Source organism: Monopterus albus, unplaced genomic scaffold (assembly GCF_001952655.1).
Source record: "Monopterus albus unplaced genomic scaffold, M_albus_1.0 scaffold38.1, whole genome shotgun sequence".
Taxonomy (NCBI): Eukaryota; Metazoa; Chordata; class Actinopteri; order Synbranchiformes; family Synbranchidae; genus Monopterus; species Monopterus albus.
Genome location: NW_018127918.1, coordinates 416,036 through 430,130, shown reverse-complemented (window position 1 = coordinate 430,130; position 14,095 = coordinate 416,036). Strand labels below are relative to the sequence as shown.

General features: G+C 40.5%; 1 protein-coding gene across 4 annotated transcripts; it reads left to right on the top strand.

Annotated features, from left to right (window-relative positions):
- Nucleotides 1-48: 48 nt before the first annotated feature.
- On the top strand, nucleotides 49-14,092 carry slc43a2b (solute carrier family 43 member 2b). 4 transcript variants are annotated; one of them, XM_020598458.1, is made up of 17 exons: nucleotides 49-927; nucleotides 1,784-2,104; nucleotides 4,186-4,480; nucleotides 4,806-4,861; nucleotides 5,073-5,149; nucleotides 7,039-7,131; nucleotides 7,434-7,567; nucleotides 8,282-8,478; nucleotides 8,565-8,708; nucleotides 8,865-8,882; nucleotides 9,767-9,899; nucleotides 10,003-10,135; nucleotides 10,675-10,748; nucleotides 10,879-11,002; nucleotides 11,089-11,281; nucleotides 11,452-11,932; nucleotides 12,199-14,092. In XM_020598458.1, exons 2-15 carry the CDS (start codon nucleotides 1,945-1,947, stop codon nucleotides 11,248-11,250), a joined length of 1,800 nt encoding a protein of 599 aa, XP_020454114.1. In that variant the 5' UTR covers nucleotides 49-927; nucleotides 1,784-1,944; the 3' UTR covers nucleotides 11,251-11,281; nucleotides 11,452-11,932; nucleotides 12,199-14,092. The 4 variants fall into 4 exon arrangements, with proteins under 4 accessions (XP_020454114.1, XP_020454112.1, XP_020454115.1 ...); XM_020598456.1 differs by having other exon boundaries at nucleotides 11,452-11,958; nucleotides 12,225-14,092; XM_020598459.1 differs by lacking the exon at nucleotides 8,865-8,882 and having other exon boundaries at nucleotides 11,452-11,958; nucleotides 12,225-14,092.
- Nucleotides 14,093-14,095: the final 3 nt, after the last annotated feature.

Here is a 14,095-nt window from a genome sequence, read left to right as displayed (position 1 = left end):
CAAGTATTAGTAAATGAATACATCTGCTAATTACACCTTATAAGCCCTTTATAATTTGTGCATTATCAGAAAGTGATACCAAAAAAGGTAACAGTCAAAGATGCCTAATGAAAAACAATGAAACCACCAATTAAAACTTATACAAAAAGAGTTGACTTATTTTGCCCTTATACCCAAACTAAATAGCACAGCAATCATGCACATTGACTGCAAACCTACCATCATGCAAATTAAAGATTAAGAGATGAAACACTGACAGTTAAATAATACTGCATCACATCAGTGTATAGAAATGACCTAAATCAAGAATTTCTGGATGCAACTGGCATAAATAGGTAAATAGGTACTTCCCTTAGTTTGAGTGTGTGCAAGCAGACTTTTAAACCTCAGCTGATCATATCCTGGTAAACATTAAACACAACACAGTAAACATCAGTAAACAGTTTATGTAACAGCTGAAATGAGGTAGTCATCTCCGGGTCTGCCTCCTGTTTTCTATCAATGCCTGCTATTGATCCAGACAACAGTTGATAGCTGTGATGGAGCCTTATCTGCAGAAGTCCTTTATGTTTTCAGCCAGACTTTGGCTTGATTAATCCTTTCACTCACCCAGGTAAAGCATGTTTTTGATCTGCTTCTCACTTCCATTGAACACGTACAGCTGTACTATTAAAGCATATCTTAGAAAAATATCATCTATAGGACTACAAACTGACTCCTAAGTCCCCATGATTTTAGAAATATCACAGTGCGAGGGCTGTATACAAAGTTGTTGAGGGCTGGTTGGCAGAGTTGTAGACAAGACCAATGGCCAATAGGGGGCTCTCTGTGAAGACAGCCTGGGTATATAAACTTGGAGTTTCTTTTAAGTGGTCACTTAAATCTGGAGGGTTGAAGTAGGATTTTGCTGCTCACAGCGAAGGAGAGGTACAGAGCTTTGTATTTTACCTGTGTAGCTTTTAGCATATGCCTGTAATTTACTTAGCAGCATTAAAAACATATTGGAAAAATTTAATTAAGACAACAGATATACAGAAATCCAGGACTGTGCTGTTTACTTGCTTATTTCATTTCCATGAGACCTATACAACTACGTCTGCAACTACTTTTATCTTACTGGTAGAACAGATTGTGAGTGGGTGCATGTACAGTATATGTGTGACACACACAGAGGTTGGCTGTGCGAGCTGATTTGTTTATTGTTTGTCTGGCAGCTCTTTTGTGTTTTGGATGCACCAAAGTAATTGAGGAGGAAAGTTGCAGTTGAATGGGCCTGAGAGGACATTTAGGGGGAGAGAGAGTGAGAGGGTACATAGGATGAGGGGGCAGTGAGTGAACCCTGTTTGTCTTCAGTCCAGTTTGGACCAGTTTGAACCACAGCACATAGTCTGTGATGCCACCTTGGATGCTTTGGATGCTTCTGCAGTTAGTAGTGCTTATAATATGATGTAATATCTGCCCCAGCAGCAGAGTGATGCAGTGATCTTTGTGCAGGAGAGTTAATATTTTGCCATTATTGTTACTATTAGTTTAGTTTTAATTTTTTTAGAGCAATTGTCATTACCTCTCCCCATGTACAATTAGAAGGGAGGTTTTCAGTTAAAAACAATTAACTTTAGTCTCTATAATTCATGCAGTACACTGATATATATTTAGTTCAGTTCAAATTTAAGTGGCTTTACCTAGTTATGGATAAAGAATGGACTCTTCCTGCCCTTCAGTGACGTCAGTGATAGGCTAACTATAAAATCTCCCTCCTCCTCTTGTGTCTTTCTTTTCACAGATAAGGGATCAGTGATCCTTCATCCTGAGAGTCAATCAGAGAGGCTCTCTCAGCGCTCCCAGCTTGCTGTTTTCTCTCCTCTCTGGTGGTTTTTCACCCTTTCTCCATCTGCCTCCTGTGCTTCTACATTCTTCTCTGCCTTTCATTTCTTCCCCACAACCATGGCTCCAACTCTGGCTACAGCATTTTCCAGGCGCTGGTGGATGGCAGTGACTGCTATCATTGAGAATCTGCTGTTCTCCGCTGTGCTGCTGGGATGGGGGTCGCTCCTCATCATGCTCAAGTCAGAAGGCTTCTACTCCTACCTTTGCAAAGAAGAGGGTAAGTTGCAAAAGATGCAAATGTTAGGAATGCATTTGCTGAGAAAAAAGTTATGGAGTGACTATTTATTCTGTGCCTGTTCCATTATATACAGCATCTCCAAATCTTTAGTTAGGTTTACCTTCATTTTAAAGTAACTGCCTGGGAAAGATCAATGTTTTTTAAGTTATAGTGGAGATAGTTTTTGAGACATTTCCTCATTTTTCATCTGAAATGCACTAAAATTTGCTGTTAAAGCAAGAATTGGTGAAGATGGGTGCATCTTGAGTTAGGGTAAAAGCTTTTGATTCAAGACGTAACTCAACACTCCTGCTTTCTTGCCTCTTTCATTCTTTAGGAAGAATAAATGTTTTCTATGAAGGGGTCCTGAGCTGTGTTCTCAAGACTCTGGAGATTAAACCTGATAAGTTAAATTAGAGGGCAGGATTGCAGGTTGTAGGCTAAGTGGCCCAAAGTTAAAGAGAAATAAGGCCCCAGTGTCCCATAAACTTGATGAAGTGTCTCATTCTGCTTGCCCCTTGCAGTGTTTTCATTTACAGTGGCTCCAGCCAGCGTGGCAGCAGACTTATTCAGAGGAAAGTGATGAGCCGATGGTGGACTGGATTAACTGTCCTTTTACAATCTTCCCAAGTCCACCTCAAATGTTTCTTCTTGTTTTTGCCTCATCTCTCATTTTGACTGAAATGTTTGTGTTTTTGAGTACAAAGGTGGAACTGATACACAAGAGTGTAAACAAGGAAGATGAGAGAGGAACCAGGCCATGCAACTTAATCTGACACTTGTTCAGAAACACTAAAAACAAATTCTAAAACTCAACCTTAAACCTTTAATTACTTAAGGCTAATTCTTATTACATTTAACAGCAAAGGTTAATCACTTTATAGGATAGTAAAGATGTTCCAGCTGTGATTGAGCCACTGAAATAAAACTTGAGCATCCATGGCTGTAGGTGACATCCTGAAGCACTGCCACAGCCATCTTATCTAGTTCAGATGAGATAAGAAGGAGAGGAGAACAAAACCAGCTCAGCTCTTTTCAGACATGTGACGTGTGATAGAGGAACACGGCAGGATTTTATTACTGGCAATATGGAAGTTTAAAGTCCACTGATAAAAGGTGTTTGTGGGGGCACTGATAGCAAAGTGATGAACAGTAGAAAACAGGCAAACAAAATGGCGGAATGAAAGATAACATCATGGTGTAGACTGGACATTTGCACACAAGCAGAACTGATATGAGGAGAATAGTTAAAGCTTGATTTTACATGTGTAGGTCATTGAGCACAAGGAAAACCATGCGGATATTTTATGTAATGCCTTGTACTACTACAGTTCTTGTGTATTTTCTTTGAAAAATCTATGGTAGGCTTTTACAAACTATTCATGTTCATACATGCCAAACAACATCACTGTTCAGATATGTACTTTGTCAACCAGCTGCCTCTTTTGGCTTTGCTGCACAGAGTGTAACAAAATCTATGATCTGGTTTCCCGAGGTAGACTTTGGCACTTTATTATGGAGCACGTCACTGTGTTTCACACTGGGATGCCACAGGTATATTTGCATCAACTGTAGATATTAGGTGGCTGATATGGAAATATAAAATCAGCTCATACATGCTCAATTCCCAAACTTTGCTCCCATTGCTCCCTCACTTGGACATGTCCTGAACTTTTGGACCTATTATTACCAATGCCAGCTTATCACTTTTTTATCCCTTGCATTCCAACACATAAATAAAATCTAAATAGCATCTTAGTAAAAGCTCACTGAGTTCTTTCTGTTGATCTTAACTGCACAAGGGTAAAAATGAATGTTTATCTTCAAGTGTTTTTGCTTCTGCCTTTGCCCCTGATATGATATTATAGGTTTCAATTTAGGTTTTCCACAAAACTCAACCCATGTTCAGTGCACATGTGGCCACTACTGTATATATTGATGTGCAGGATGATGTTTTTATTCAGTCTGGCCAAATGAAATGTGAGCATTTTTTCCACTTGTATACCTATCTTGATTTTTTTTTTGGCTCCAAAATGTATCTACAGTAGTACCTCTTTTATCTGCTTTCATCATGTTTTCAGGTAACAGTTCCAGCTATAATTTGTCCCAACCCGTGGCAATACCAACACCTGATGAATATACCGACTACTATGAAACCGAGGGTCATGTGGTTGGTCTGGGAGATGGAGTGGAGATGAGGCCCCTTGTCCCTGTTGATGCGCCCCTGAGGATGAACGGCTGGCTGATCTGTAAAGAACAGGATGAGATGCTGAACCTGGCGTTCACAGTGGGCTCCTTCCTGCTCTCAGCCATCACACTACCACTGGGGATCATCATGGATAAATATGGCCCTCGCAAGCTACGACTGCTCGGCAGGTAAGCGATGGAGAGAAGAAATGATCTAGACTAACCATGATGTTATTTCTGGAATGAAACATGCAATTGTAATTTTTCAGTTTTGTGACCTCCATGAACAAAATTTTGTTGGGGAAGGAGGCAGGAATCTCAAAGACAGATGCTTCAAATACTGGGCAAATGAAACCTTCATGCCTAAACAATGGGATCAAGGATACAATCTGGTCTTTAGTAATTTGGATGAAACAACCAAAACAAAATCATAATAAAAATGTCAGCAATAGGTTGTATCTTAACTTGCCATGAGTGAATATGTACAGTGTTTCAAACAATTGTGTATTTTCAGCATGTGCTTTGGATTGTCCTGTCTACTGATTGCGTATGGAGCCTACCAACCAAATGGTAAGTCTGCCTGAAGAACATTCATCTACCTTTTTGCACTTTATTCAAAACAATAAGTTAAAAGTTTGGACTTTTTCTCATTCAATTCAATGGGAAAGCATGTGGCAACGTTTGACAAGTACTGTACATTAGTTTGAGGGTACCGGAAACAAACTCCTTGTGTGTAACATACTTGGCCAAATATACTGACAGTCATCTTTGTCATTTGCAGAACTCTCTGTTCTTATCTTCATTGCCCTGACTTTCAATGGCTTTGGGGGCATGTGCATGACCTTCACCTCTCTCACAGTAAGTGTGCACAGTTGGCTCCCCATCTGCTCACCCTCTTCCTGCTGTCTTGTTTGGCATTCCACCCTTTCTCTTGTCTCCTGTATTTTTCCCTGGCCTCTTACATGTCACGTTGTGTTCCTGTGGACAAACAGGCTCAACCTTGGACAGCAGGAAGGGACACTTGATTGGAAAGAGAGAGTGTGAGAACAAGCACCTCCTTTTGTTAATTATCACCTTCCACTACATTTATAATTATACCTCAGCAAGAACATCACGGTGAGCACATTCAGAAATAGTTACAGATCTCAAAAGTTAATATGTGGGAGTGCACTTGAACGCCATCCCTCGCAAAAGGGGGTATTGAGGCAGTAGAGCAGCGCTGCACTTCTAATTTGCAGTTTCACATTGTGTAGCAAGTTAAAAGAAAGGGTAACAGTAAGACACATGATCATGAAAACCCCACGATGACTTTCCCATTCTTTTTTTTTTAGCCAGAGTAAAAAGTTTTGCCTTTTAGAATTCAATTTATGTTTTTGGGGATGAAAGAGCTTCCCTTTAAAGTTGAGCAGAACCACAAATGCACAGAAACAGAAAAACAACTGTGGATTTGTAGAGTTCACAAGGTTAATTCCTCACCACTCCTTTGCATTCATTCACCCCCTTTACCATCAGTTCAGCCTACTGTGACTCACACCGGAGTCATGGGTTGTACCATGGTGATGCTGTACAGTAAATCTCCCAACAAAACACCCAGTTTCTATGCCACTGCAGGATGTTGCCACTACATCTTTTATTTGTTGTATCCACATAGAGCTCTCATTAGTTGCTGCCACTGGCTTTAATGTCAATTATGTAGTAAAATCATTCTTTAGGGCTTTGTTTGCTCTTCTCTGGTTGGCTTCAGCCTAAGGAATCCTCCAGAGTCTGTGCATAAAATCGTGTTTCCCCCTTTCAGATCATGCCCTTGACAACCTGATATACTACACTTGAATGCTCAGGTGCTGTGTTAATAATTACACTGTCCACGGTTCCTTGACTTTTTTTCCATTACTTCACTACAAACCTACAGGGACTCATTCTCAGTTGAGGGCTATTGGGTAACACTCAGCAGCCACTGCCGGCTCCCTGCCGTCTGTTGTCCCGACACTGTTACAGTCCAGGATCATTTGTATCTGACTTGTTTAAAAATCTATTGGAGCAGTGAAACACGTACTCCTGATAATGTTTCTAGGAAATACTTTGACTCGGATGTTTTATCATGAGTTAGTTAGACACGGACAACTCTTCAGTCTTGTGTAATTGAATGTTGGTTGCTGTTTTTGTTGTTCAGCAACAGGTGAATGCCTTTGTATTCTGCCCCGTTTCCTGCTTTCTACCCCAACTCTCTTTTCCCTTTCCTCAAATGGCAGTAAAGTATGCAAAAGACAAAATGAATGTTATTTGCATGTAACTTCACCTCTGTAGTCCTCTCTGATTGTTCCAGATGTATAGACTTTGTCAACACTGTGTTTGTGTTATGTGTTGGCCAGTTGTGTGTGTTATGTGATGCTGTTTGATATTGCTTTCACTGGTGTTCCATGCCACTTTGTTGATTTGATTGTCCCTGATGTTCTTTCTGTGGTGCCTTGTCTGTTTAGAGATTGATTGGAGATTGTCCCCTTTGACCCCAGTGTCAGTAGGCACCACCCTGATCATGTCCCTAATCTGTTCTAAGATTCAGGCTTAGAGCAACTATAGTGCAGCTGAGGTTAACATGGTCTTGGCAGTAGATGGTTTATCCTTTAAACTCACATTTATAGTGAAATATATCACCTGTCACTTTGGGCAATTCAACCTTAGAAAGGTATTAGAAAGACAGGTCATGAAGAGAGATCTTATCCGGTCTGTCTCTTCCTCTCTCTTTCCAGCTGCCTAACATGTTCGGAAACCTCCGTTCTACCTTCATCGCCCTCATGATTGGCTCCTATGCCTCCTCTGCTGTCACCTTCCCTGGTGTCAAGGTAATAAACATTGAATCACCCTGCATACATTCACACACCTGCACTGACATTGTGATAACTATTTTTTCACCACTCCTACAATATCATACAGTCGTATCCAAATTTACAATTAAATGACAAAACAGTAATGCCATTCTTATTGTCATTCCATGCAACACAGTCTAAATTAATTCAGTAACAGGAACCTAAAGAGGGGGTGTGGATCCAGAAGCACATTTAGAACTTTGAAGCTCTTTCCCATTTGTTATATTTCTTCTCTCCTCTGTATGTTGTATTTATTGGTCATGTTTTGATGTGCACAGGTTATATATGACCTTGGCATATCTTTCATCACTATTCTGGTGGTGTGGGCTGCCTGTGCTGGATTGGTCTTCCTGAACTGCTTCTTGAACTGGCCACTGGAACCATTCCCAGGACCAGAGGACATGGACTACACGTTAGTACCACAGATGCACACAGATACCAGGGACAGTAAATGTCCCACATGTACAAATGTATGCTAACTTATAAGCAAGAGCACATGCATGTCTATGGTGTTATTTCATTTTTAGAACCAAAGTCAGTGTTTTTATTCTCAAGGAGTGGTCATTGCAGTGATACAGTGAAAATAGGTTTTGGTGTTTTAGATAGAAAACTAGCTGAACTATTGAAGTAACAGCAGTCACATATGTTCTCCAGTATATGTAGTCTTCATCACTGACATCGTTTGGCAATTCATTACTAATATGTGCAAAAATTGCTGTGTAATGCTGTAAGGTTAAAGTCCATCTGCTGATGATAACGCTGGTCAGGTAAACTCATCTTGTGGTAAATCCCTGTTCATTAAAACCACACTTTTGACTGGCTTATTCAGCAGAAAACCTTTCCAGTAGGCTGATTTGTGCAGGACTGCAGGACTTGTAGGATCAGGACATTATCTTTACAGCACAGGTCATCTCCAGACTGGAGGGTTAATGATTCAAGTCCCACATGTTGAAGTGTCCTTGACCAAGACACTGATTCCCAAGTTGGTCTCGGTGGCTGTCCACTGGTGTGCGAATGGGTGACTGGGCAAACAGTGTGAATGTGCTTTGAGCAGGCTTACATGCATCAAAAAACACTTTACAAATACAATATAAGACCCTCCCTTTCTCCTCTTCTGCTCTCTCAGTGTGAAGATCAAGTTCAGCTGGCTTGGGTTTGACCACAAAATCACAGGGAAGCAGTTTTATCGCCAAGTGACCACCGTGGGCCGCCGTCTCAGTGTGGGCAACAGCCTGCAACAGAAGGATCTGCCTACTAAGGATGGCAACATGCTCTGCCTCTCCACCATGGATCTGGAAGTGGAGTGCAAGCCAGAAGAAGAGTGTAAGAGTGCAGATGTCAACAGCAGACTCACTTTTCACTTTAATGTGTGTTATTTATCAATGTTTCTTTTCTGTCCTGCTCTGCAGCCCAGTCGTTCTTGAAAAGTATCATCAGCCCAATCTTCCTTCTCAGTCTGGTGACCATGTCCGTCACTCAGCTTCGCCTCTTGTTTTACATGGGGGCCATGAACAGTGTCTTAGAGTCACTCAGTGATGGAGACCTCAACACAGGTCTGTTTAAATATTTGTCAAACTTTTATTTATTTATTTTTGCTTTATCTAGAATCAAGTTATTTTTGCAGTGTATCTCATGACAAACAGTGCTCAGTAACTTTGATTCATGACTTAAAAGCAGCTGGACTTACTTGGTTTTAATTGAATTTTCAGTGGAGAGAATGGAAGTTGGTGAGAACAAAAGCCTATAGTTGTATTAATACATTACTAAAGCATTAGATTTAACTTTTTATTTTACAACATTTAGAATTAACCTGTAGTCTTGTATAGGTTTGCTAACACAGTCTAATATTGTGCTAGATTCACCATCAGTACCTTCTGTTTTTTTCATAGCTAGTTTTGTTAGTTCATAATTTGACCTTGTTGTGCATGTCAATAACCTCGTCCTTCAGCTGTCATTCAGCTTCAATCTGAAACCACCAGATGCCATTTGTTGTACTTATTAACTAACTTTGTCCTCAAAACCAGCACAGACTAGACATCATATGTGCAATTTCACTAGATGCACTTTTCATTACTTGCCTGGTCATAAATCCCCCTCATAATCAAATCAAATCAAATTTTATTTGTATAGCACCAAATCACAACAAAAGTCATCTCAGGACACTTTACAAAGTAAGGTCTAGACCTTACTGTTATCAATATTATTACATAGGGAAAACCCAACAAATCCCCCTTGAGCAAGCACTTGGCGACAGTGGGGAGGAAAAACTTCCATTAACGGAAGAAACCTCCGACAGACCCCGGCTCTTGGTGGGCGGCCTTCTGCCTCGACCGGTTGGGGTGAGTGGATAGAGGAGAGACAAAAGAAGAAAAGCAACAAGACAAAACAAACAATCAAACACATAATGGCATCATATTGACTTTTGAACAGCCATTTTCTCTGTATTGCTCAATTACCTCACACTAATAATTAACTATTCCATCATAGTTATTAACTAGGTAGGAAAGAACCTGAACTCTCAGTCACCTTTATCATTTTTTTCTTAATTTCTGATATTCATTCTTATTCTCTTCTTTTTTCAAACCACCATTTTCCTTTATTATGATCTCAGTGAGCCTTTACTCCTCCATCTTTGGCGTGCTGCAGCTGCTTTGCCTGATGACCACTCCTGTGATTGGTCAGATCATGGACTGGAAGCTGAAGGACTGTGATGATGGCAAGGAAGAAAAGGAACCCTGCAGCAAGTAAGTCAAGTCAGAGTTGTCCCTTAGACTGCCTTAACCCATTTATAGTGTGATGAATAGAGCAAAGAAATAAAGTTGTCATGATCTGCTCTCCAACCACTAGGGGTGAGCCGAAGAAAAAGCGCAGAGACCGGAAGACCCAGAAGGTGACCAATGCCTTGCGAGCATTCGTCCTCACAAACCTCCTTTTGGTGGGATTTGGTATCACTTGCTTAGTGCCTAATCTCCCCCTGCAGGTGAGCGGTCTGCATTGACTGTTGGACAAACACACAGGCCAGCAAAATACAGTAAACAGCTGGTAAAGTTATACTGTATGTTTCTCTTTATGGCCTACAGAGATTTTTCTAAATTACTGATTAGCCTATTTTACAGGCTGGTGACAACAGAGACAGACAGTTATTTAAAGGTCCACATGACTAAAATCATCCCCGTGGGAATTTACATTATCCAGTTTGCAAAATTAGATACAGGTACATCACTTGATCAGCATAGGCTGGATACAGATTAAACAACACAACATACAGTACAGTGTGTTAACTACTAATATATAAGGCTGGCAATTGTTTTATTACTTTTAGATAGAGCTAGCTGTTTTCCCTTGTTTCCAGTCTTTATGCCAAATTAAGCTAAATTTTCATAGCTGTAGCCTTGTGGTATCTTGATGTTTTAAATCCAACTCTCTGCAGAAAGTAAATACAGATATTTCCCAAAATGTTGAGCAGTTCCTTTAAGGCTCTTATAAATTAACCAAATGAATTACTTTGGCTTTCTTCAGATTGTATCATTTGTCTTGCACACTGTGGTGAGAGGATTCCTCCACTCTGCTGTCGGTGGCCTCTATGCTGCTGTGTAAGTCTCACTGTGCCACTAACCTCACACCACACACACACACATTCTCACACACGCACACATCATTATCATCACCTTGGTCTTCTGTGTGTGGATGTGGCTTCAAACTGAGACTCTTCTGTCTCTCCAGGTATCCATCCTGCCAGTTTGGCAGTCTAACAGGCATGCAGTCTCTGGTCAGTGCTGTGTTTGCTCTGCTGCAGCAACCCCTGTTTCTGGCTATGATGGGACCCCTGGGGGGAGATCCACTCTGGGTATGAATAAACACACACCCAAAACAAAACGGCACACAAATTACTGTAAAGCCCAGTGCATGGCTAATTCTGCTGTTGTCCTCCAGGTCAATGTTGGACTTCTTGTTCTCAGTATGCTGGGCTTCTTGCTGCCTCTCTACCTGATCTGCTACAAACGGACGCTCCTCAGAGAGCAACAACAGAAGGAAGAAAATGCTAAGATCTACATCAAAATTAATGGCTCCGACATCCCTGAGGCCTTTGTCTAGAGGAACATAAATGGAAAGTAACAGAGAATGGGTAAGATTTCTTACTGAGAAACATGGACACTCCAGTGATACATGGCAAAAATCTAAGCAGACACCTGGAGTCTTATATAACATTTATGCATATAATTGTTATAGCTCTCCATCGATTACACACACACAAAGACAGACTGACACATCATTTTTTTCCATTCTCCCACCAAGATAAACTGATTCAGTTGTTGTCACTGAAATGGGTCCATGGAGTAGTCGCTGAGGGGACAAATGAAACATGGAGGGGCATGAAAGAACAAGAAAGAGGAAAGACTGTGAAAGGAAACAGGCATCATCCCTCTGCATTCCCCCAAGTCCTATGACTTCTCCCTCTCTGAGCGACACATAAGATTGCTCTACTATGCCCCATATGGGCAGAAAAAGGAAAAAGAGAGCTTGTCCAGCCCATGAGCTTCAACCATTTAAACCAGCAAGACTGCTAACTGTAAACCAGTGATTCAGTTATATGACTCATGTTTTCTCTAATGTGTTGACTTTAAATCAATCTGATTGTAAAATCCATGGTGCTATCTATCGATTCATCAGCTGTTTTTTGTTTTTGTTTGTTTGGCTGATGGTTTCTGACTGAAGGCAAGGTAAGTGGATTAAATGGCAGGGAGGAGAAAAGTCCCTTAGTGCTGATGTTTCTTAGGTGAGTAGAAAAGACATTATGATTAGGTCATTATGATTAATTATTTCTCTAATGTGTTGACTTTAAATCAATCTGATTGTAAAATCTTTCTCTAATGTGTTGACTTTAAATCAAGCTGATTGTAAAATCCAGAACATGGTGCTATCTATCGATTCATCAGCTGTTTTTTGTTTTTGTTTGTTTGGCTGATGGTTTCTGACTGAAGGCAAGGTAAGTGGATTAAATGGCAGGGAGGAGAAAAGTCCCTTAGTGCTGATGTTTCTTAGGCGAGTAGAAAAGACATTATGATTAGGTCATTATGATTAATTATAGGGCTGGAATTTTTTTTTTTTTTTTGCAAGACAACATCTTATGTTACAGTATAAAAATACTGTAGCTTAGAATCTACTTTGACTGAATGAATGTTAGTGTTTTGTGAGGCTATATTCTGTAAGTGGGACATCAACCAACCTGGGGTATATGTTTTTTAAATGCAAAATGTCCATGTATGTTAAGGTTATTTATTTTACAGTAATTTCCTGATTTGTTTCATTTCCTTTTTATACTCTCAGTTAATCTGGGGCCCTTTTCAATATATTCAATATATGAAAGAAATGATTAGTTCATGGGGCAGCATGTTCTATTAAATTTTACATACATCAGTGAAAATGATATTATACTGTGGGTAACATTTAAATATCCTCAAGGCTCCCATAAAGGTTCATGGTTATGATCGACATATATTAGATTAAAGTCAATGTTTCATCCAGTCTAACCACTGTTCATAGAAAAACAGCACTTTACACCCTGTTAACTCCTTGCTATGTCACACGCATCACACATCAGCTCATGTCAGCACTTCTCACCCGATGCCTCTCTTCAAAAATAGCCCCACTTTTATTTTGAGCTCCTCCTACCTTCATATGTGTATTTATTTTATTTTATGCTCATACTTCCATCATAAATTTCATGATGTAGCCTATTTAAATTTTACTGTGCTGGCAACTACATGTGTTCATTATATACTGTGTTGCTCACATAACAGTAGTGCTCTTTCTTCTATAATTGAAGACAATGTAGGGCTGTGTTGTTATGCAGGTATTACTGTTTAATATGGAAGAAGTTGTGGGTGTTAATAAAAATGTGTTGCTCTCTTTAAATGCTTGTTTTTTCACTGGTCACCAATCTACTCTGCTCTGCCATGTGACACCACACTCCCACGGACCATTATTACTTGACACCTCAGCCTCTTTAGAGATCTGCCAGAATATCACTCACATCAGAGACAGTGGCTCCTCCACGAAGCTCAGCTGCTGGCACAGTGCTGCTGTTGTTGGTGAGGCAACTGTTTGTTGACTGGCCAACTGACCCCTGTGGTTTGCCCAAAGAAGCACAGTGAGACCACTGGCTTTTAAATTCTGTGTAAAACAAATAAAGGACATTCAATTCATGTTCTTTTGAGCAATTTGACCACAGATTTCTATATATTTCATCCAATAAAAGTCAAGTTAGAAACTATAATGTAAGGCCACAGTTGTTAGAAGGCATTAAATCCGACTGAACTCAAGCTGACAACCCTTAGTGGATTGTCCTGTTCTATAAATTGATAGATATGCGGATACAGATGTGCCATAAATACAGCAGCAGTGCTCTGTTACCTAATTTTAGACTCACACACTCACACTCACATCCCGTGATCCTCGGGACATGTGACTGGATCAGGGACCTGTGATGCCTTGTCATCTCATCACGCACCAACACCATCCAATAGACCCATGGGTGGTGGACCTGTGTGTAGTCAGGGGACCCCCAAAGGTATCTGAGAAGATTACAGATCAATCTGTAATCTCTATGTGGATATAACTACTGCTTTTCTCCATGATTTCATCTTATAATTAACATTTGGAATTGGAACTAAGCCATGAGAGATGTAGCCTATTTAAAAGTCGCTGTGATGCTGTTGCCTCTTCAGTCATCAGTGACAGATACCCAGTGAGTGGGGGTGGGCTCTCCAGTGGCATGTACTGTAATCACATTGTATGTGCGGGCTTTGCTTTACAGGGTTTAAAGAGCTGACGCACTGTGCCTCTGTACCAGCGGTGGTGGTCCCCGTATCATGCCCATTTTTATAGCTTGAAGGTGAATAACCACGCCGCTACGTCACTGTAACTGTGATGACGCAGA

Bases quoted from the DNA above. Each gene is read 5' to 3' on its own strand.
- slc43a2b (XM_020598458.1), top strand. From the start codon at position 1,945: ATGGCTCCAACTCTGGCTACAGCATTTTCCAGGCGCTGGTGGATGGCA. The intron at 2,105-4,185 runs GTAAGTTGCAAA...TCATGTTTTCAG, and splicing joins CTACCTTTGCAAAGAAGAGG to GTAACAGTTCCAGCTATAAT. The intron at 9,900-10,002 runs GTAAGTCAAGTC...TCCAACCACTAG, and splicing joins GAAAAGGAACCCTGCAGCAA to GGGTGAGCCGAAGAAAAAGC.